The 21,762-nt window shown below is 35.8% G+C and overlaps 4 protein-coding genes across 7 annotated transcripts; 1 reads left to right on the top strand and 3 right to left on the bottom strand.

Moving 5' to 3' along the window:
* Positions 1-132: 132 nt before the first annotated feature.
* Positions 133-5,143, bottom strand: LOC102617516 (V-type proton ATPase subunit B 2). The gene is made up of 15 exons (XM_006486633.4): positions 5,001-5,143; positions 4,365-4,447; positions 4,134-4,189; positions 3,943-4,041; positions 3,691-3,750; positions 3,283-3,394; positions 2,860-3,068; positions 2,417-2,545; positions 2,136-2,273; positions 1,745-1,895; positions 1,573-1,655; positions 1,074-1,121; positions 906-959; positions 725-808; positions 133-633 (listed from the first exon to the last, which is right to left on the bottom strand). Exons 2-15 carry the CDS (start codon positions 4,420-4,422, stop codon positions 448-450), a joined length of 1,467 nt encoding a protein of 488 aa, XP_006486696.1. The 5' UTR covers positions 4,423-4,447; positions 5,001-5,143; the 3' UTR covers positions 133-447.
* On the bottom strand, positions 5,001-9,838 carry LOC102616616 (uncharacterized). Of its 3 annotated transcripts, none has more exons than XM_006486630.4 (13): positions 9,335-9,834; positions 9,180-9,246; positions 8,955-9,061; positions 8,812-8,880; positions 8,664-8,718; positions 8,487-8,534; positions 8,218-8,375; positions 7,816-8,054; positions 7,487-7,574; positions 7,257-7,385; positions 7,000-7,153; positions 6,656-6,750; positions 5,001-6,573 (listed from the first exon to the last, which is right to left on the bottom strand). In XM_006486630.4, exons 1-13 carry the CDS (start codon positions 9,539-9,541, stop codon positions 6,388-6,390), a joined length of 1,602 nt encoding a protein of 533 aa, XP_006486693.2. In that variant the 5' UTR covers positions 9,542-9,834; the 3' UTR covers positions 5,001-6,387. The 3 variants fall into 3 exon arrangements, 1 of the variants encoding a protein (XP_006486693.2); XR_371514.4 differs by having other exon boundaries at positions 6,520-6,573; positions 6,930-7,153; positions 9,335-9,838; XR_008051263.1 differs by lacking the exons at positions 5,001-6,573; positions 6,656-6,750 and adding an exon at positions 6,823-6,841 and having other exon boundaries at positions 6,930-7,153; positions 9,335-9,838.
* Positions 9,839-10,748: 910 nt separating this feature from the next.
* On the top strand, positions 10,749-12,880 carry LOC102616324 (hypothetical protein). Its single transcript, XM_006486629.4, has 3 exons — positions 10,749-11,171; positions 11,772-12,132; positions 12,556-12,880. Exons 1-3 carry the CDS (start codon positions 10,824-10,826, stop codon positions 12,729-12,731), a joined length of 885 nt encoding a protein of 294 aa, XP_006486692.1. The 5' UTR covers positions 10,749-10,823; the 3' UTR covers positions 12,732-12,880.
* A 759-nt stretch (positions 12,881-13,639) lies between these two features.
* LOC102611322 (protein ALTERED PHOSPHATE STARVATION RESPONSE 1) lies at positions 13,640-17,808 on the bottom strand. 2 transcript variants are annotated; one of them, XM_025102274.2, is made up of 5 exons: positions 17,487-17,808; positions 16,320-17,314; positions 15,488-15,702; positions 14,710-14,933; positions 13,640-14,613 (listed from the first exon to the last, which is right to left on the bottom strand). In XM_025102274.2, exons 2-5 carry the CDS (start codon positions 17,293-17,295, stop codon positions 13,755-13,757), a joined length of 2,274 nt encoding a protein of 757 aa, XP_024958042.2. In that variant the 5' UTR covers positions 17,296-17,314; positions 17,487-17,808; the 3' UTR covers positions 13,640-13,754. The 2 variants fall into 2 exon arrangements, with proteins under 2 accessions (XP_024958042.2, XP_006486851.2); XM_006486788.3 differs by having other exon boundaries at positions 17,584-17,808.
* Between the last annotated feature and the right edge of the window lie 3,954 nt (positions 17,809-21,762).

Below are 21,762 nucleotides of genomic sequence, written 5' to 3'. Positions count from 1 at the left end.
AAAGTTGAGATTATTATTGAACATGAACATGTAATACAATTAGTTAAAAACATGCCAAACGCATTTTGAAAAACATCGAACAGGTTTTTTTCCCTCTCAAGGAAAAAGTCCAACAAAGACAGAATTACAGGATAAATAGAATAATCATCAAACTTGGGCATTATAATCCTCACTACCATGGTTTCAATTTTGAGAAAAAGTATCCAGACCACACTAATAAATAGAAGATACAGGAATTACAAGATCTAAAAAGCACTCCGCTGAAAGAATATTTGCATCTTTTGACCAGACGAAGAGCTTCGCACGGGGGCCTCAAGTGGACTACAACCTTTATTATTTCTGCTCAACGGAGAAATGCAACCTATATCAAAAAGCTGGTGAATAAACAAATTGTAGACAAAACCAATGAGGCAGCAAGGTACATGTCAGTACGAGAGGGCTTCTTCATCAATTAGCTGCATCACGGCTGTAGTACTGGTCAAGGGTCTTTCCTGGTATACGGTGGAGAAGCTCACGAGGAAAGATGCGAAGAAGTGTCCATGCCAGATCAAGAGATTGGAAGATATTCCTAGAGTCATAAGCTCCTTGAGCAACAAATTTTCTCTCAAACTTGTCCAGGAACTCTAAGTACAGCTGTTCCAGACAACAGAAGTATTGTGAGTATTATTGTAATAAATGACTCTATGTTAATAGAGAATTTGGTGAATTAAGAGAAGAAAAAGACCAGATCCTCAGAAGAAAGTGCTTCTTCTCCGACCACAGCCTTCATTGCCTGGACATCCTTCCCAATGGCATAATTTGCATACAGCTGAGGGTTAAAGATACAAGCAATCAATAGAAAGGTTTTAAACATGGATTATAGAAAAGTATACAGGATAATGAATGCCATGGTTATCCTATCAAACCTGGTTGGAAACATCGGAATGGTCCCTACGAGTCATCCCCTCACCAATAGCACTCTGTAAATATATAGGATAAGCATTTAAAATAAGCCTTCATAATGTACTTGCATTGATTGATAAGTTGGCACCCCTGACCAAGTTCAGAGTTCAAACATGTACGAGCATTCTTACCTTCATCAGACGAGATAGGGACGGAAGGACATTGATCGGAGGATATATCTGCCAAATTCAGAATGATAAACCTTTAGTTTCGAAGTATTTATAAGCTTACTTAATCACCAACTTCATTTGTCGATCTATTGGCAAGCAATAAAGACCAGGTTTCTAAATACGTCATAGTCAACAATGACTTCAACCAAGCAAAATCTGACCTTAATGTTTAGTATTCAATTTCTTGCCCAATCTTAAACAATAATTTTTCATTCCACAAACGAATAAGATCTTGAAGGGTCTGTGGCATAAGACTGTTGTTCTCATCACTGAAAACAAACTCAACCTTAATTCTGAAGTTCAGTCTGTAATAAGTCAATACTAGGACATGCTTATAACATCATCACATATTGGCATTTGTTGCATTGCACATACAATTACCATTTACCCTTTATCAACTGACATAAAAATCTAGTTCACTCAATTGATGCCTTTCACGAAACAAGCTTCGTAACCTTACCTGTCTGTTCTGGAGCTGCCTGTCAATGTAAATCTGCCCCTCGGTGATATATCCCGTAAGATCTGGAGTGGGATGTGTAATATCTGGCCAAATAAAAGAACAAAATAAGGCTTTACAACTAAAGCAAGGAGTAGTATGCAAGCAATCCAGCCAACATGGTTCAGGAATTTACCGTCATTTGGCATAGTCAATATTGGAATTTGGGTGATGGAACCTTTTCGACCTTCAATTCGTCCAGCACGCTCATAAATTTGAGCCAAATCAGTATACATATACCCAGGATACCCTCTTCTTCCAGGCACTTCCTCTCGGGCAGCAGACACCTGCCATACAAATCAGTAGTTTGTCCTATGAAAACTTCTATAAAGTAAACTATCAAAATTACTTGCTAGTCTTGCATAGGACTGTGCACTTCTGCAAAGATCTGGAATATCCATGAGCGAATCAGAACCACAGAGTGACAAGGCTATTACATAAAAATAAATACTTTTTGAGTATTTGCCTCAACTGCCTTTGGTATACATCCTATAATGCTTAAACCAGTGACATGAATTTGTATATACCTCACGAAGAGCATCAGCATAAGAACTCATGTCCGTCAGTATGACAAGAACATGCTTCCCACATTCATATGCCAGATACTCTGCAGTAGTAAGAGCAATACGAGGAGTGATAATACGTTCAATTGTAGGGTCGTTAGCCTGTACATATAACGGAAAAAAACTAACTTTAGGTCCAATATATTTACAAACCACAAGAGATCATATACTTCCACAAGAAAATGAACAGCAATTCTTATAAAAAGATACAGACCAAAAGCCAATGCATCAATTTATATGTATACCAGATTCAGAAAAAGAGTCACTCGCTCCATTGATCCATTTTCCTCAAAATCACGTTTGAAAAACTGTGCAGTCTCCATATTTACACCCATAGCTGCAAACACAATTGCAAAGTTGTCCTCTTCCCCATCCTGGAAATAGACAGAAGTAAAAACATTTACCAGGTCGGAACTTAGTTGAAAGAACCGGAAAACTAGACATCTACAAGCAGAATCAAAGGATGTGCCATATTATATGGTTTAAGAAGATGATTTTGTGTATATTCATTCATACTAATTTAGAATATATTTCAGCATAGAGATGCTGACCGCACCAATATTCTGCCTTCATCCACAAAATTGTGGCATATGAATCCAAGTTGAACAAGAACATCATCAAGATTCAAGAATGTATGCACGAATAAATGCAGCAGTTATAGCCAATACTGTTTAGTATGATAATATACCTCAAGAAGATTATCAGTCTTCTCCAATCGCTTGACTAAACCAGCCTGGCGACAAATCTGAGCAGCAATTTCATTATGGGGAAGACCGGCAGCAGAAAAAAGAGGGATCTTTTGTCCTCTAGCAATGGAGTTCATCACATCAATGGTAGAAATCCCTGTCTGTATCATCTCTTCAGGATAGGTTCTCTCACTAGGGTTGATAGAACTTCCTATGAAGAAGGAGACAAACAGAATCAAATTTATGTAAATGGATGTCTCAAATTAACAGATATTTCTACAGCAACTTTTCAAACCTTTTTTTTTGTGGGGGGGGGGGGGGGGGGGGGGGGGGGGGGGGGGGGGGAGATAGGAAACAAATTCAACCAAATCTTTTTCTTAACATCAGAAAATAAATATCATGAGTGAAAAAAATTGGTAACTTACCGGATATATCCAAGTAAGCCTCTGGCAAAATTGGGGGACCATTATCAATGGGTTTCCCAGAACCATTAAAAATGCGCCCAAGCATATCCAATGAGACAGGAGTCTTCAGAACCTGAGAAACATGGTCATGGTGTTTTTTCATATCAAAGACCAATCCACAAAAGACAGAATTAACCCATCAAAGAGAATCCAAATCAAACGGTAGTGACCAAGACATATAAATCTCTAGAAAAATTAAAATAGAGCACACATGAGCAGGGTGTCTTTTCACACAAAATACAGAATTTGAACCACCAAATAGAATCCAAATCAAAAGGTTGTGACTAAAATATAAAAATCTCTAGAATAACTAAAGTAGCACAAGTAAAGCCTATTTCCATAACATGAAGTTTATAGCCAGAACCACACCTCCCCTGTAAACTGCACAGTTGTAAATTTATTGTCAATTCCGGATGTCCCTTCAAAGACCTGGCAGACAAGACACCAAAAAAAAAAAAAAATTAATAATATTGGTTAAAATGCTTCAACATTAATTCATAGGAGACAAATCCCTTTAGAAATAATTATTCTAAAAGCATCTAATTTCTAACACCATCACAGGACTGCATATAATTGGACTCTTACCACCGACCAAAGTTGGAGAACATAAAAGAGAATTACCTGAACAACAGCTTTCTCTCCATCAACTTCTAGGACCTGACCACGTCGCATTGTTCCATCTCCCAACCGAATATTGACAATCTCATAATATTTGGGTCCCTAACAAATTCATCACGGAATGCATGAATCAGCAAATTTCAAGGAAACGAACAGAACCAAATGATGTTGAGGAAGAAAAGAAAATAATCTACCTTGACTTTATCAAGGATAACTAGAGGCCCAGCAACTCCGGTGACCGTTCTGTACTCTGCAACACCCAAAAAAAAGTTAACAATTTATAGATAACTCCAGATTCAAGTTAACAATTTCCCAGCAATTCAACACTTCTTGCTATTGTGAACAGAACGATTCTTTCACTTGCTATTGTGAACTGAATGATTCTTCACCAACTAGTACACATAACAAATGTGTGCATAACATACCCATGGCGACTTCCAGAGTACCCTCCTCCATGTCAACATTGTTTTGTGCCACACCCATTTTCAATTTTTTTTCTTTTTTTGGTCTGAAAAAGGGGAAGGAAAAACAACAAAGTCATCAAAGGTGTCAAACAAAAGCAACATTCATAAATAAAACAGCAAAGCAATTCGTGAAAAAAATGATAACTAGGACTCCAGATTAAAAAACAGCATCAAAAAGTTGCTTGATCAGCACCACAAACTAGATTAATCTGAAAACTACACAATTGACCCAACAATTCAGAAACTCAAAAAGCAAATAAACTCCCTCTTCTAAAGCAATAATTGAATCATATTGAAAGCGACTAACTAAATTAAGCTAACATTCTGGAATCCAACCTGTAACTAACAAAAAAGAATATGATACAAATTCAAACTTTAAAAACCCTTCTATTTCCTGAATTTAATGCATAAACAAGACAAAATCCCGAATCATTAGTGGTAAGAATTTAAATTAAAAAGATGAAGAGGAAAAAAAAATCACAGGATCTAATGAACTTAAATCTGGATTATACTGAGTGCAATTAAACTAAATTAGATAAAATTAAATCGAAGTAAATGAATAAGAATTATGGGGATTGGATCTAAAAAGAGGCGTACCTTTCTTGTGATCTCTGTGAGTGAGAGAGAGAGAGAGAGAGAGAGAGAGGGAGAGGGGCAATGAGAGATGGAATAAAAGAATAAAATTGAGCTCTAATATCTATTTTTTTTTTTTCTTTGCTATCTAAAATTTTAAATGGCAATATTCGTAATTATCATAAATCACTGGGACATTAATGTAAAATTGAAGAGTTGAGAATGATGCGGCGTGTAGGGATTGGACATGGTGAGGAAAGTTCATTGAAGAGATGCGCAGGATCTAGCGCGTCCGTTATTGCGATAGCCGCAGATGCTGACACGTGGCAGTGCGTGCACTTTATCTCGCAAGTTCTCGGATTGATGATGACATTCGTTGGGGTTGTAACGGGCTGAGCAGCCTGAGCATGTCCATGACCTCTGAAAGGGCCCTTATCATGCATGTGTTTTAATTAGGATGCTTCTTGTTGTTCATAATTAGAACTTTGTTGGGACATTGGCCGATTCGCTTTGCTTTTCTTTTTTTTTTATGAAATTGATTAGCTTTGTTATATGTGAGCTTACAAGTCTACGAAGGGACGGGATTCTATTCTAAATATTTGAAAATAAAAATTTGCCCATAATCCCACATACATAAATGTGCATATAAATCATATCATACTTGTAAGTCGCTTACACACACACACGTCAATAAACTCTAAGGCTTTTTTTTTTTTTTATTACATGAAATTATTGTTCAATAATACAATTGATATTTACAAATCAGACTATTATTGAAACTAATTTACATTAATTTTTATAAAATTTACTTAAATTTTTATCCTCTCTAATATTCAAGAGACGTCTACTCCACTCACATTTCGAAAGAAAGAAAATTATCTTTACTTCAATTAAATAAGAAAATTAAACCTCTGCAATACATTATGGGGACTCGAACCCATAACCTGACAATTGTGAGTTCTCAGCCTAGTGGCTAATAAACTCAAGACCTAGGTTCTGAAAAGAGTGCTTCATGGCATTGAAGCTAAATTTAGATCTTAGCCTCAGTCAGACAGTCACTTTGTATTTACTTCGGAGGCTCTTGTATGTTCTACTAAAACACTACTTGCACCTCGCTTAGAGGTCACTTTCATAGCTAGAAAATCCATCTCTTTTAAAAGTGTATAGATTGACAAAATCATGTACAAAAAATTGAAAGATTGTTGATTGTTAAAGAGTTTGTAAGATAAGAGTCAGGTGATGTTTGTCTCATTCAGTATTAATCAATCTATACTTTAAGACTTTGTGGACAAAACCAGTGCTTGCATCTTTAATGTCAATGCAGCAATTGAGTAAAGTGGTAGCAATGAAAACAGAACTTTGATAAGTGTATTGATATTGCCGCAGAAAATCTTCATATTCAATGATAGGTTCACTGAAGGAAGTAATCTGAAAAAGGAAGCTGCGCTCTGATTTCATTAAATCTTCTGTTGACGGTGCGCAATGCTTCAATGTGAGGTTCATCTTCCTCCACTGGAATAATTTTAGAAAAGCTTCCATCTCCAAGATAGTCGACCACCCGGTTGGCAGCTTCGAGTCCAGTGACATAAGACCTCTCCTGTGAAGAACATATGTTGAGAAATTGAATTTCATTTTATTAATTCTCATCACGAAGGAAAAGGAAATAATTTGAATGTGACCTGTGACCATGAACCATGCCGGGTTGTAATCCAGTCTCCAGCCATGAACAAATTCGGGAAAGATGTAAAACCCCGCATCATGTACTTGTATGAACCTTTGGGAACGAACCATAAGGGAAACAAAAATGAATTTTCATGGGCAAAGTGCTTACTTAACCACATATTGAATATGAGTAGACCATCTTTCTGCTAAGACCAAGTAAATGCAGTGATTTAAATCTAAAACATTAAAATGCAGACAAATTACACAAGCATAGCATGGAAGCAAGCATACGTTTCCATGGGCATCCTTGCTCTCATTGTTATTTTTTTCCGCATTGCTACTAAAACTCATAGCAGACTACCTGGAAAAAAATGAGTCAAGGATTTCGGAAATCTTCTGATTTTGTGATCCATCACAGTTGCTGTGCTGAAGTCCTTGATGCACTTTGAGAGATAAGACACAGCTTTTGCAACTACTTGATCGTCTTTCAGTGGCATTAACTCGTTAGCATGATACTGCACATGAATTTTTGGACAGACAGAAATTAGTAATCACAGTTGAATTGTACTGGCTAAAGCTTCCTTTCGACAGATTAAAGAGATAGGATATAATACTCACAAAATCAGCTTGTATAACTGTTGCAGAATCATCTTTATGCTCGTCATAAATTTTGTTCAAGTCAAAGAAGGTCCATGCTAATGAATCACCAAATCCAGAGCAAGCATTGCTCACATTTGGAACAGTAACCTGGTTATATGATAGCAGCTCAAGAGTATCCAGGAATAGGATAACTGTTTCTTTGCTAGGCTTTGGCAAATGACAAGGGAAGGGGAATTCTTTGCACATACCTTCTTGTCAAACCAGAGCTTAACACTGACCACATCAATGCTGGCTAGGTTCAAAACCTTCAGAAACTCCTCCCTATTACACAATATGCTGCACTACAAAGAACAATGGCTGGTCAAACCAGGGTAGCATGAGAGATAAAGTTAAATATGCAGTATGATATATTTAACATAGATATGAAACTGCTTAAAGCATAATCCCTTCTGGCCATAAAGGTCTAGCAGTAATATTGTTCATCAATACTTCAGTTTATCATAGATTCAAACTAGTATCAAATGAACTTCAGAAAAGTAAGAAAAGATAAAGGCATTGGAAGCGTGACAGAGAATACCTATTCTTAATGAGTTCTTGAAGTGTAGAAATTCCAACTGCCAAGACAACTGCACCGGCACTATATGTCTCCTTGCCACAAACTACATCTGAGATACAACATCTTTCTTCATCGTATATGAAGTCAGTCACTCTTCTACCATCTAAAAATTCACAGCCTCTAGTCCTCATGGAGTCCATCCATGGTTCAAAAATCTTCTCCCTAAGTGTCCCCCGACACCATACCAAATCAAAATTTTTCTGTTTCCATCCACAAAATGAACCAACAATCAACAGAAAAGAAAAGTTATTGACAATGACACGGACGAGTTAGATGCTTATAATCTATCAAAACCTATCCACAGAACACAGGATACTCATCAAAAAACTGCTATTCTCCACAAAGGAATTGAATCTGTCCAACCTGGTGGGCAAGGATGATGAAGTACAGAACTCCCAAAGTTGCAGCAGCACTACATTGTTCTGCAGGAGCAAACAGACCCACTTGCACCAAGGGACCAATAACATTCCGATAGAGCCTTTCCGAGCACCCAAACTGTTTGAAAAGTTCCCTTGCAGTGACTACATGTCAAACCTCTGAATAAGACACTTCAACTATTCGTCTTTGAGTAAGCAATTCAAGTAATAATAAATTTCCTAGCTGAATTCCAAAGCTATGATTATGATCCTTACTTGAATCATATTTTCTCCAGGCTACATCAGTGTTGTCGAAGTCAATTACTGCAAAACAAGGTTTAGAAAGTAATTAATACCTTCAAAGACAAACTGATCGCATGGTTTCAATCCGGTTCAGATGAAGTTGATTTAAACATTTCAAAAAAACTAAGACTAGAAACAAAAGGAGTGTACCTGCAGCCATTAGAGGGAGTGATGTCAACCTGTCTACTAATGGTAGCCTAGAAAACTGCACATGGTGTGATGAAGATCAGTTAACAGAAAGGCCAAAGCTTAGCAAATAAACTTTTTCCAACACACCAAAATAGCATCCAAGGTGTACTTGAGTATAAAACAAGGTTCCTAGCGGAGTTGGAAGCTGATTAAGATCTTGGAATATTGGAAATTCAACCTGCAAAATTATTCCGGTAAGGCAATTCATAGACAAATACAGCTGTCTCGCCCAAAAGAAAAGTTCTAAAATACCTCCAACCCCTCCTCTGAATATTGTGCAGATTTCATCCAGCCGGTGAAGGGTTTAATACCCAGCTCATCAACAAGACTGAAGATATTCCGAAAAGGATACCAAAAACCTATAACATAAAGTAAAAATTGGACTGTTATTAGGCTTCATAAGATGGAATGAATTCAACTCACCCTATGATAATCTTTGTCTTGATTTCCTCTTATGATAAAATTGAAATCTATTACCCTGCATACTGATATCATCAGGACTGCCAAAGCCATTCCCATCATCAAGTACAGTGACATCAAATCCCTGCAAACAAAAAAAAAAATTCCGCCAATACCCTTTTCACTAAATTCAAAGTCAAAATTCACATACACACAGAAAGAGGATAAAGCACCTGCTTGCTGAGATGATGAGCAGCACCAAGGCCAGCCCAGCCAGAGCCAACAACGACTATCTTCTTCTTGTTCTTTCCATTGTTGTTGGTGCTGTTTCGGTCTCCATTTGCGTTGCTTTGGAGAGTAGACGCTCGGCAACAGAACCCATTTCTATATCTTCTCTTCGATAAGCAAAGTGTAGGAGCTGCCCTCAAAGAAGCTAACATTTTGCCGCCAAAGTAACTGTTCACGGCTTCTACCAGTGACCATAAGTCTCCGCTTAGCCAACGAACCCGGATTTTTGTTTTCTTTTCATTTTGCGTGCCACAAGTTTAATCGTTATTTTTCTTGATAAAACTAAAATCTATTTGTACGCTTTGCAATTGCCACAACACATCAAGCTGAATATGAACCGCACATTTAATCATTATTTTTCTAAAACTGGCTAACCAAAGATTTTTCTCCTAATAATTAGTGACATCTCTACATGCGCAATGGTAAACGACACCTTTAGGAAGTATTAACTTGCAAGACTTGTAAGGGGATGATCAATGGACAATGACTAAATGAAAAGGACCGTACAATATAAATAAATAAAATAGGGGTATTGTTAAGTTAAGTAATAATGTAACTTACATTAACTCAAAAGATGTATTTAGTGATCTAAATAGTTGTTTAATTAATTTTACTTTTAGGTCATCAATTACAACTTCGACAATTTTTATGAAAGCCTTTCATTTGCTTTTCTTTGATGGAAGTTTTATTTTCTCATAATGTATCCTAAGGTAACTTAACAATTTTCATAAAATAGATAGACTAATTTACCAGTTCAATAGAATTTTGTCGACACATACAATAGTTAATTTTACGGCTCAAGCTTTGGAAAGGAGTATTTAATACATTTTAGACTTTTGTCAAACTCATGTTGGCTTTAATGCTAGCAAATTATAATTTAATAATTTAGTTAAAAATTTATAATTTTCCTTTTTTTTTTTTCAAAGGCAGGGCTGGTCAAATATTATCAAATTAATTCTGTTTATCCATCTCAAAACCCAAACTCAAGTGAAATATTCTTAAAAAAAGATAGGTTTTTAAAATAATACAAAATATATATGAAAAATACTAAGGGGAGAGAAAATTGAGAAAAAAACGAAAAAAATGGTAGAAAGAGAATATGTGAATTTATGTCAGCTTCCTCTTATCTTTCTCTCTCCCTAGCACTACTCAAAATATATATGAGTATATATATTTAGACTTTCGTCGACTCGGGAGGAGAATTTTTCAGATTTACTTATATTAATGTAATTTTGAAAATTTTTTAAAATAAAAATGTTAATAATTTTAATGAATATTTAATATTAATGTATAACAACAGCTGAGGTGCACCAACTCCACATCAGCACGGGATCATCTCAGATTTACCGTTGCTTGGTTCTTACTCGATTCTTCAACACACAAACAAAAGACACAAGTCCACAACACAGCCTCACATTTCCTTCACAGACACAGATGGCTGCTGCCACTCTCTCCGTCCGGCCCAACCGCCTCTCTCCCGGTTCACAGATCCCCCGACCGCCGGCGGTTCACCATCTCAATCCCACCTGCCACCCCACTCCATTAAAGCCCACAAAGTCAGAACTTTTCAGAGGCCTTACTTCTTTGTCCCGGCGCACGTTGGCTGCTTCAGGAGTAGCCAAGGCCGGCTCTCGGGCCGACGACTCAGCTCCCTTCGAGATGTCGGTGGAGAACGCGTTGAAGCTACTTGGGGTGTCAGAAACTGCGTCATTTGATGAAATACTTCGCGCCAAAAACTCGATTGTTGCTAACTGTAAAGATGACCAAGAGGCGATTGCACAGGTTACTTTTATCTCTCACCCTTATTAGATTATTACCCTGAAATTCAAATAAAGGGGTTTTGCAAATTATGTGAATAAGAGTTATGCTGTATTGAAAAGGTCAAATTGTTAATCCTGTAGAGCAGTGTAATTATGAGTGCTTTAATTTTATGGGATTTGTTGTATGCAATATGTATACCTGCTACCTATCAAGAATTTAAGCTCAAAGTTTGAATTTTTAGCTGGTTGTTAAACTTTGATTTTGATGTGTTGTTGACCTGTGATTCCTCAATGATTCTTGAGAAGCTCAAGGTTTATGAGACCAGTGCATTGATATAGACGTGAACTCATGGTCTGTTGTTTGCTATTGGATTGGATATTTTGATATTGATAGATAAAATTTTGGATATTTGATTTGGTTTATTGATTAAACTTCACATTCAATTAAGATGATTTATTATTGACGAGGTCCATTGGGTGGGTGACATTATTGCTATGAGCCTAGGACAGTGTCGCCTAGCCTTCTATTTATCATGTAGCAAGTATTTGTAATGCCAACTCTCTTTTTAGTGTTGTTGGTTATTGTTATTTTCTCATGACTTTGTGGTTGAATTGTTATTAGGTTGAGGCTGCGTATGACATGTTGCTTATGCGAAGCTTGACTCAGCGTCGAGCAGGGAAAGTTGTGGATAGTAGCATCCGGTATGCAGATGTTAATCCTGTGGGTACGCCAGGAATGGGACCAATGCCTCAGTGGCTGCAGACTTCCTTGAAGAAGTCAACTGTCTCGGTAGAAAACCCGTCAACTGGAGATTTGGGAATTCAAGCTGGTGTATATGGAGCTCTGATGGTTTTAACTTATGTTAATGGCACTTCTACATCATCTATTGCACCTTATGCTGGGGCTGATGTTCCTGGGCTGATCTTAGCAAGCAGCTTTGGGGCTTCCTTATACTTCATGACCAGAAAGAATGTTAAGCTAGGTAATGAGCTATCTGCTATTTACAGCTTTGTGTTTAATCTTTTTTGAATGAGTTTTCACTCTAGAAGTATGAGTTTTTTATACTTTTGGTACAATTTTCATGCAGGAAGTAATTGTTGTCCACTTTTAGGTTATAGTTTATATGGTTCTTAAAATTAGTATAGTGCTTCAGTTGTTTATTTAGATTTTCTTATGTCTTGACTTGATGGTGGTAAAAAGGAGAATTGGGAAGAAGCATCAAAGTAAAAAGGGAGGAGGAGGGAGCTTGGTTACGACGAGGAACGTATTCTATTTTGTTAATCCTTCTGAAAGATGCTTCAGATTTGAGCTCTTTAGCTTTTCCTAGGTGTTAGATGGTGGGATGGGATGTGGCAGCCTAAGATTTAGGTCAATACCTGGACTGACTCTTTCTTCATTCATGCAGGAAAAGCTGCTGTAATTACCATTGGGGGGCTTGTGGCTGGTGCAGTAGTGGGCTCAGCAGTGGAGAACTGGTTGCAGGTAGACATCGTCCCATTTCTCGGCATTCATTCACCTGCTGCTGTAGTTAGTGAATTTATACTTTTCTCGCAGTTCTTGGTTTCCCTGTACTTAAGATAGAGCTAAGCAGAAATTGTAATTGTAGCATGTATTGTAAAACCTGTAATTATTCATTGGCATGATCATACCCCAGCTTTTTTAGGATGTGTATCATTGCATGCTGTACAAAACTACTCATAGAAGGTAGTAATGTAGTGAATCTTGAATTATTTCTGAGATCTGCTTGAGAATTACAATCAACATGTAAATCCATTTTTTTTTTCAAATGCTTTTGAACTCTTATAGTTTCATTCATGGGAGCCAGAAACAGACTTTTCTTTAACTTGTTTGTTCTACTTCCAAACACCTAATCAACTTTTTGAGTCATTCTACAGTGGAGCAACTCCACACACACGTATACATAGGATTCCAATAGAAAAGAGGGATGCGCAACGGAAAAGTGAACTTGTAAGAAGAAAGTGGGAGAAACTCTATGGTAGAGCTACTGCATGTTATTCACACCCCAAGTTTTAAAGTTGCGGAATACCTAAATGATATTCTACAGAGAGCATTTATAGACATTAGTCTTTGAAAAAGCTTCAGGAGAGGACATGCGCCCATAGTTTTTTGCTTTGTGTAGCAGTCTCAAGCTCGCTATTTCACTCTGCTGCCCAAAGCCTGCAGAGTTAGATGCTGCGCAGAAAGGTAGTTGGAATCTTAAAGATTTTCTGAAGGGTTGCATAGAGGAGCTTCCTGAGCATAAAGCAAAATAATCAGTCGCTGATCAAGGGGATCAATTGTCACATAACAAATTAAAATCCTCGGTTCGTCAACTAAGTTTTATCTACGTACGCCTGACTGCCCATTTGCCTTCCTTCACACTTCTTGGCCAACCTTGCCAAGAGAAATGAAGCAGGAATATACAAGTCGTATTACAAAATTATGGGCAAACCTTTCGAGCACACAAATGGCAATCCTTTAAAAAAAAAAAAAATCATCCCACAATAGACATAAATATACTTGTCTCAGCGAGCTGCTTCGACTTGATACGATTTGCAAACACACACCAGAAATCCACCTGAGCCCTTGCTCACATATATGGACTCAACTGCTGCCATTTTCTTCAACTTGTGAGCCTTCAATGTATGACGGGCTCCCATTTTTTCCAGCATTCTCACTGTATGTCAATAGGTCATTATACATGGTTACAGAAGTCTTGGAGAATTCTGCTAACGACTCAAAAACTGTCAAAAAACCGGTCTGAATTCCATTCAACGTGATCCTTTGTGTTTCTTGAATGCAGTTTTGGTGTTTCTCCTTTTCAGCTTCCAGTTTCCTTCTGAACATGTCCAACTGATCCTTCTTCATTGTCAAGTACTCGTTTTGAGAATGGGTGTCTGCCCCTAGCTCCAATGACTTCATTTCCGTGAGCTTGGCCTCAAGGACCCTGGTCTCTGTTTTCTGGTATGCCAAAGTCCTACCATCCAGTTCTTTTGTTAGGCTATCAACTTTTCTCTTCTGATGCTGTTCCTCACCCTGCTGATACCACAATGCTCTCATCTCCTTTGAAAAGCTTTTCAGTGCAAAGGAGACTGCCTTATTTGGTAATTTGTCCACGGACGCTAACCAACCATTGCAGATGACAAGCAAAGTAGGCCCGTCAAGACGATATGGTGCCGATGAGCATGAGCTCTTGCTCCTTCTAGAAGAGAATTCAACTTCAGGGACAAGGAATTTGGTTAGCCAACCATGTAGAGTTTCAACATATGCTTTCTGTGCTGCAACATAGCTTGTAAAGCATTCACGCCAATTTAAAAGCTCAGCCTCAAGCTGAAGTGTAGCTAGCCGATGAGAGTCATTGCAGAATTTTCCGTAAGTAGAGCACGCTAAAGTTTTCACTTCAGAAACAATCTTCTTCTGGGTTTCATGGCATTCTGACATAATTTTCCAGTTATTTGTTAGGCTGCACAACATAGAAACTAAATTAAAAATAATGACATGAAGAATGTCAATCAATATGCAATCCTCTTGGTTTATTGTAGAGGTTGGACGCCCTTACCCCTTTAACAGTTCAACAACTTGAGGTTGCAGTTCTTCATCTCTTATTTTGTCAATTCTGTTTGAGATAGTCTCAGCACTGCGAATTGCAACCAAGATCCGAGCATATAAATCTTTCACACTTGCTCGAGTTTTGTCTATAAAGAGTTCATCATCTCCTCTGAAGTCCTGGTTTCTCAACCGCGAGCACTTCCTCTCATAGATTTTCCGAGTGTCATCCCCTTCCTAAAGAAAAAATGTCAAAAGCCATAGTGATATTGGCAGAAGGTTACTTGAAAATAAAATAAAAAAGTTCCTCTTCTTCCTTGCATGATTCAAAATGTTCCTGTAAAACATCGAGATCCTTGCGCGAGCTTTTTTGGGAGACAAAATCAAAGCTATTCATGCCAAAGCAAAGCAAAGAATAAAAAATCATCAGAAAGGAAATACTTGGTAATCCAGCTTTGTTAATAATTAATTTTTGCTTGCCTTTTGCCGGCCCAACATATGGAGAGAGAACAAGAAGCCATCACCAGCAAGACAACCAAGTTTTTGACATGGGCAATTCATAGAGAAGCAAAGGTGACATATAGATACTCTATCCATTGGACCAAAGTTGCACCAATATCTAATGATGTCAATAAAAATTGTGGAATAAAGGTGAAAATGACTAAAGTAAAAAATCTCAAGATCAACATTTCGTTGAATTAGCAGGTAGTAAAACATCCCAATAATTGTGAAGAACAGCTTCATTACAGATGGATAATTTAATGAAAACGCAGTATCTGAAATATTGTTACCTTAACTTGGTCATAAAGCTTCTTCTCCCAAGCACACAGCCTGTCCAATGTTGAAGAATGGCTTCCGGCATTCATCACCCCATAGTCGTTGAAGAGATCGTTGTTAAACTCTTTCCACGTTAAAGAATTTTTGGAACTGGATACTACAAGGCTCTTACACGATGATGTGGACCGATGCCATGTAATAGCTTGTTGCATGAGTTTTGAGGAGTTCTCTGCATCAAAGGATATAAACTGTTAAAAGGGGAAAAAAAATAAAAAGATCAGTAATGATATGTGGTCAGTGTAACACTAAATTGAGGACTGATCGAAAATACAATAATGTAGCAAGAATAAAAAAGAGAGATAAAAAGGTAAAAAGAGTCATCTTTGAGAACTTATTCTGCATAATCTGCAGTTTTTCCACAATATCAAGAACGGAGCTTCATAAATCAATTAAAAGAACATTTTCCATAATTAAACGAAGATAGTAGAATAAGCTCCACCATCTAGATCTTGTCAGAACGACTAATCAGACCTTTTAGGAACGCCAAATTAATTGAATTCAAGCCATGAAAAAAAATGCAATGCCACTGAAATTGAAAGATAGTTATAACATTTAAAAATCATGAAAAGAGGGGTTAAGTTTGCAAGTTAAAGACTCAAAAAAAAATCCATATGCCATTTCCTCTAGCCAGGTTGCAGATTCTCTAAGAAAATGGCAACTTGAAATGAAGTCCAGCAAAAGGACACATACAAAATGGCCGCAGCCGAAGATATAGCTCATGCAGATAAAAATGATGAGAACAGATGCTTAAAATAACAGAACCATAAGAAGAAAAACCATTCTTACCTTTGATTCCCTCCAAATTAGACAGCAAATGAACATTGTTAACCTCTAGCATCCTGGATACATCTTTTCCAGAATCATAAGCTCTGATAAAATGGTCCTCAATGTCCTTCAATGCTTCAAGCAGCTCCCTTCCTTTCTCAGGGCTGCCAATAACAGTTAGACCCTTTGGCTCTCCGTGGCTCACATTTGCCCCATCCACTTCTTTCACAGCGCCATCTTCACTCTTCTCAGCCTCTTTCGGAACATTTTCCTCAGCCATCACCGCTTTTTTCTCTTCTTTTTCTCTATCTTCTTCCTCTTCAAGCTCTGGAATCCCTTCCTGTTCTCTTACAGCCTTCAACTCATCATCAGAAATCCTTCTGTAACTGCTTATAACTTCTGGCCTAGCACCATCAAATGGGTTGAAAAAATCCCACCCAAAATCTCTCTGAGGCGAAGGCATTGCTGGTGGTGGTGGGGTTTGCATGTAATTATAGAACATACAAGCCTGCTCTTCTCTGACTACTTGTTCTGATGGCACTGACTGAGGCATTTGCATGTAATTATAGTACATACAAGTCTGTTCCTCTCTAATCACTTGTTCTTCTTCAACCTCTTCCCCTTCATCACAAGAATCTGAAGTTGTTGAAGAACCACATGATTCACAAGCAATGGCTTCTTGGTTTGACTCAGAGGGCGTTTTTTCAAGAAATATTGGGTTGTTTATAACCTTATGGTCACTTTGTGGTGGTGGCGGCGGCGGCGGAGAACCAGTAGCAGGAGGGAAAGTAATGAGATATGGTGAAGCAGGGGAAGCATGTCTAGCAACGAACAGCTTAATGGCTGCGGATACTGCATACAGAGCTTGACAGTAATTGCAATGTGCTTCCGCTAGAGCATATCTCTTCTCTACAGCTAACTTCAACTGGCGTTTTCTTTCTCTACAAATGGCCACAACTTGTGCTTCCTCTAGTTTGGAAGCAACACACCCTCCCATTCTGAAGCTGTTGTTTACACTAAAGTGACAAAAAGAAGTGACAAAAAGAAAGTGGGTTAGTGTCAAAGTGCAAAATGAGAAGCTTTAGAGAAATAAAGAACAAAACGGGCGTTTGAGAAGTTTCGAAGCAACCCATTTAACATTTTCCTTTAACATTTTGGCAAACAAAAACTACCCATTTCATCTCTTACATATAATGTTGGCCGTAAGCAACAACAATGTTCTTCTCATGGTTAAAAATACTAAGAAGTGAGGAGCTTTCAAGTTGATGAGTTGATGGGATGTTACCTGCTTTAAAAACCTAGCAAGCTACTGATGAGCAGAGAAATGTAGAAAGCGATGAAGAAACGTGACAGGTTAAAGGAAATGCATTGGATTTAGCACATAGCATAGGTGATGGAGAAGGTAGGGGCTCGAGAAAGAGAGAGAAGAGAGCTTGTTTTAGTCATTTGTGTTTGGTCATTTCGTTTAGTTTATTGCGCAACAATTCTCCACAGAGTTGTTACGACACTAGCAACTCACTGTTATAAATAATACAGTGACAAATTCTTATCCATTAATAGGCAAATAAATTTAATTTCATTGTATTATGTATTTTGGACTCTAGTAGAGACAGCATCAAAAATTAAAATTTTCATAAAATTATGGTAAAGTTTGATTTACTCCCCATTTACATCGATAATCTTTAATTTAATTTCTAAAAATATGAAAATATCAATTAAGAAGATAAAAAAATTCATCAACATACTCTTATTTTCCTTTACCTTAAAAACGAAAATGGAATAAATTGAAGTTTTTTTATATTTTTAGGAGATAATTGAGAATTGTCATTCTAGTTGAGAGTAAAAGGAAGTTTTTGTCATTCTAATTGAGAGTAAAAGGAAGTTTACCTTAAAATTATAGTTAGTTCAAAAATTTATTGTGCGTAAATCAATACGTGTGTATATATATATAGAGGTAAATATATCTCTTCAAATACTTAGTGTAAATAAATATGTGTTTTAAATGTGAGATAAGATTTTGTCTTTAATTGACACAACTTTTTAAATTATTCTTGATAGAATTTTAGACTACCTTATCATAAGTGTACAAATGGAGAATCTCGTAAATCCTATGCTATAATATATTTATAAATTGTAGCGACTTAAAAGTAATAATCATAAGTTTAAACAAGTTTCACCCTCCAAAATTAAGTTTCTTTCTCTTTCTATTTGAGCTTTAAAAAAAATATGTATTAATTTTTTAGTTATACGTCTCAACTTATTTATTATAATTTTTAAAATTTATGTTACATTACATATAATAGATTAAAGTATAAATTTACAAATATAAGAGGATAATCTAATGAGTACTAGTTTTTATGGCATGATAATTACCTAAACACATGGCACAATTTTATAATTTTCATGAGGAAGACTTTGAAACCAATAATAAAAAATTAACAACTACCATTACTCTATAGATACACTAATAAATTAATAAGGAAGAATTTGTAACCAATAACTATATATAGGGTCCGATTACAGTGGAGTTGCTCTACCATAAAATATTGTTAATAACTACATAATCATAATAATAATTTAGTTTTTATCATTTATTATTTTGATTATGTGATTATTAAACAGAACTTTAGATGGAGCAACTCTACTATAATCACTATATATATATATAAATCAATAATAATGACATGGAGTCGCGGATCATAAACTTCTACCATATTAATATGTCACCACTCGATATACCATTGTTTAATGATAACTTGATTTTATCATCCAGAAAAAGGAAATAGAAAAGGGAGCAGGTAAATTTACTGGGATTTTTTTTTTACCCTTTTTTGGGGGGAAAAGACAGACGAGGAATGGACAGAGTTGTGAGTAAAAAGAGGAGTCAAAGGCACTCTAATAAATAACTTGTTAAAACAATGGTGTGACCAGACCAGACCAGACCTGACCAGTGACCAGACCACTGCAATATTACCTGTGATTAGAGGAGAGAGAGAGAGAGAGAGAGAGAGATGCTTTGATTTGTTTTTATCCTTGGTTACGTTTCTTTTGCTTATTTTATTTTAATTTTATTATTGATATTACTGACATTACAATTAGAGAATAATTTTTTATAATCAAATAATTATTAATATTATTTTGCATTTAATTCATGAAATAAGGCTTAACTAACAAATGTGAGAGCAAGAATAACAGCCCACCAAATACAGAGTGGCCTTCTATTTATTTTATTATTAGAAAATAGAACCACACTTTACGCGGTTTTAAAAAAAAATTAACATTATTCTTTTTTTCTTACTTTACACTTGATGAAACTAATAAAAAATATGAATTGATTTTTTTAAGATGAGGCAGCCTTATAAAAAATAAAAAAAAATTATTAGCCGACAGTACAAATAAAGAAGCAACGCAAGATAGAGAATAAAATAAGAGAATATATTATAGAGTGATTTATTCATTCCAATTGTGTGTGTACAAAACAAAAAGATGAGCTCACTTTTTATAGTTACATAATCACTCCATGAAATTAATGAAAAATTATGGATCATAATTCCTTGTGAGATAATGAGAGTTATAGGGAAGCTAAAGGTTGCTAATTGGAGATAGTGGGGAGACTAAGAGATATATATTATGAACATCCATATTTATTTTAATATATTCATAACACTCCCCATTTGATGTTCATTACAAAGAATATGCATCATTAAAACCTTTACATAATTGTTATTGTCTAATAATAATTAAATTAATCATGAGAAGATGAAAAGACAAATCTGAAAGAAAATTTATCTATTTATTAGGTAATAAAAAATATACAAAGATGAGAAATAGTGATGCAACATCACCTCTTGTAGTCTCAGCTTTATATATATATAGATTAAGCACTGAGTAGTGCTACATGTTTTGAAAACTTATCTCTTAATTCCTTAATTGTTTCCGTTATTGATTGATGAGATAATATAATTTATTTATTTAAATTTTATAAAAAAAATATTAACCATTTAACGAATAAAACATCATTTAAAATAAATAAAAATTTGAAATATTCATGATTACTCTTTATTATTATTATTATTATTATTATTATTATTATTATTATTATTATTATTATTATTATTATTATTACTAAAACGGTTTTAATCCTGTTTCAAGCTTGTCAAACTTGTAATAACGGAATTGTAGTTGTGGTGCTTAACCTTGGTTTATTAGTAAAAATTAAACGTCATTGCAACTGCTGCCAATGAGCACATGATCTATTACCCATATCTATGTTGTTGATGTTGCCTGCTTGCCTGCTTGCCTCTCCCTTCAGGTTCAATAAAACTGAGATTTTGGCCATGGCATTATTAGATTTTGCATTCATTTCTAGTTCTTTCATGGTTAGCCAATGAATTGGAGAGAGTACTTATTTAATCCTTCTAGCTGGCTGATACTATTACCTTTCTTAGAAAGTAGATTGAAACATATGAGAGAACCAAATAAGAAATTAGATTGAAATCTTACTTCCAATACAATTGCCAAACACTTACTTTGTGTGTATATATAACTTGTGCATTATTTCTTTTAATTATTAATACTTAGTTAGATATGTGCTAGCTAGTATATGTCCTTGGACATGTCTGAACTTCAGATAGTATGAACAAAATCTAGTCCCATTTAACAAAGAAGTGTCCATGAAAAATCCAACCCTATATTTAATGCAAGTAATTAGTCATGATCAAAATGAAAAAAAAAATGATGATTTTTTCATGTTAATTTGATGATGATCATGGTTGTGAACTTGTGAATTTTTCATGACATGTCAAATAAGAATTCTTATCAGTTCAACTAAGTCAAGCCACAAATAAATGTTCCATTTTGTTTAGGGTAATGCTAAGTTACAAGCATGTACCTTACATCTCTCTCACATGAATAATGTATAGATACTATTCATGTGATAGGGTTGTAAGGTACATGCATGTAACTTAGAGGATCCTTTTATTTATATGTCCTTCCACTTTGATGAAATGTCATACTGTTTTTGTAAAATAGATAACAACAGTTCAGTACTTTTTCCAGTGCCAAAAGCTCTTTCAAATCATTTTTTTTACTTTTTCTTTTTCTTTCTCCCCATAATATTGAGAGGAGAAAAGAAAGGAGTAGTTGGTAGAGTGAATCATCTATTCTACTCTACTCAACTTGAAATCTAAAATTGAGCTGAGTGTACTTTGCTTAGTTGCTTTTGCTTATACAAAACAAAGCAGTAGAAGTACTTGTGTTTCACTCATTTTGAACTAACCCAGTTATGCCAATGAATTGCTATGATTTTTTGAAAACTGCTTCTGCTTGAGCTGTACAAACTGTGGATGAGAGATCCTTTCCAATCTACATACTTTTGTGTATCTCTCTGGGCTCCCTGTTGCATTTTTTGAGAATTTTTTTTTTCAGGATTCCACAGGTTCAAAGAAAAAAGAATTGTAAGAAT

The sequence above is a fragment of the Citrus sinensis genome, chromosome 8 (genome assembly GCF_022201045.2).
Source record: "Citrus sinensis cultivar Valencia sweet orange chromosome 8, DVS_A1.0, whole genome shotgun sequence".
NCBI lineage: Eukaryota > Viridiplantae > Streptophyta > Magnoliopsida > Sapindales > Rutaceae > Citrus > Citrus sinensis.
The sequence above is the reverse complement of the archived record's forward strand: the minus strand, read 5'-3'. Positions and strand labels throughout refer to the sequence as shown.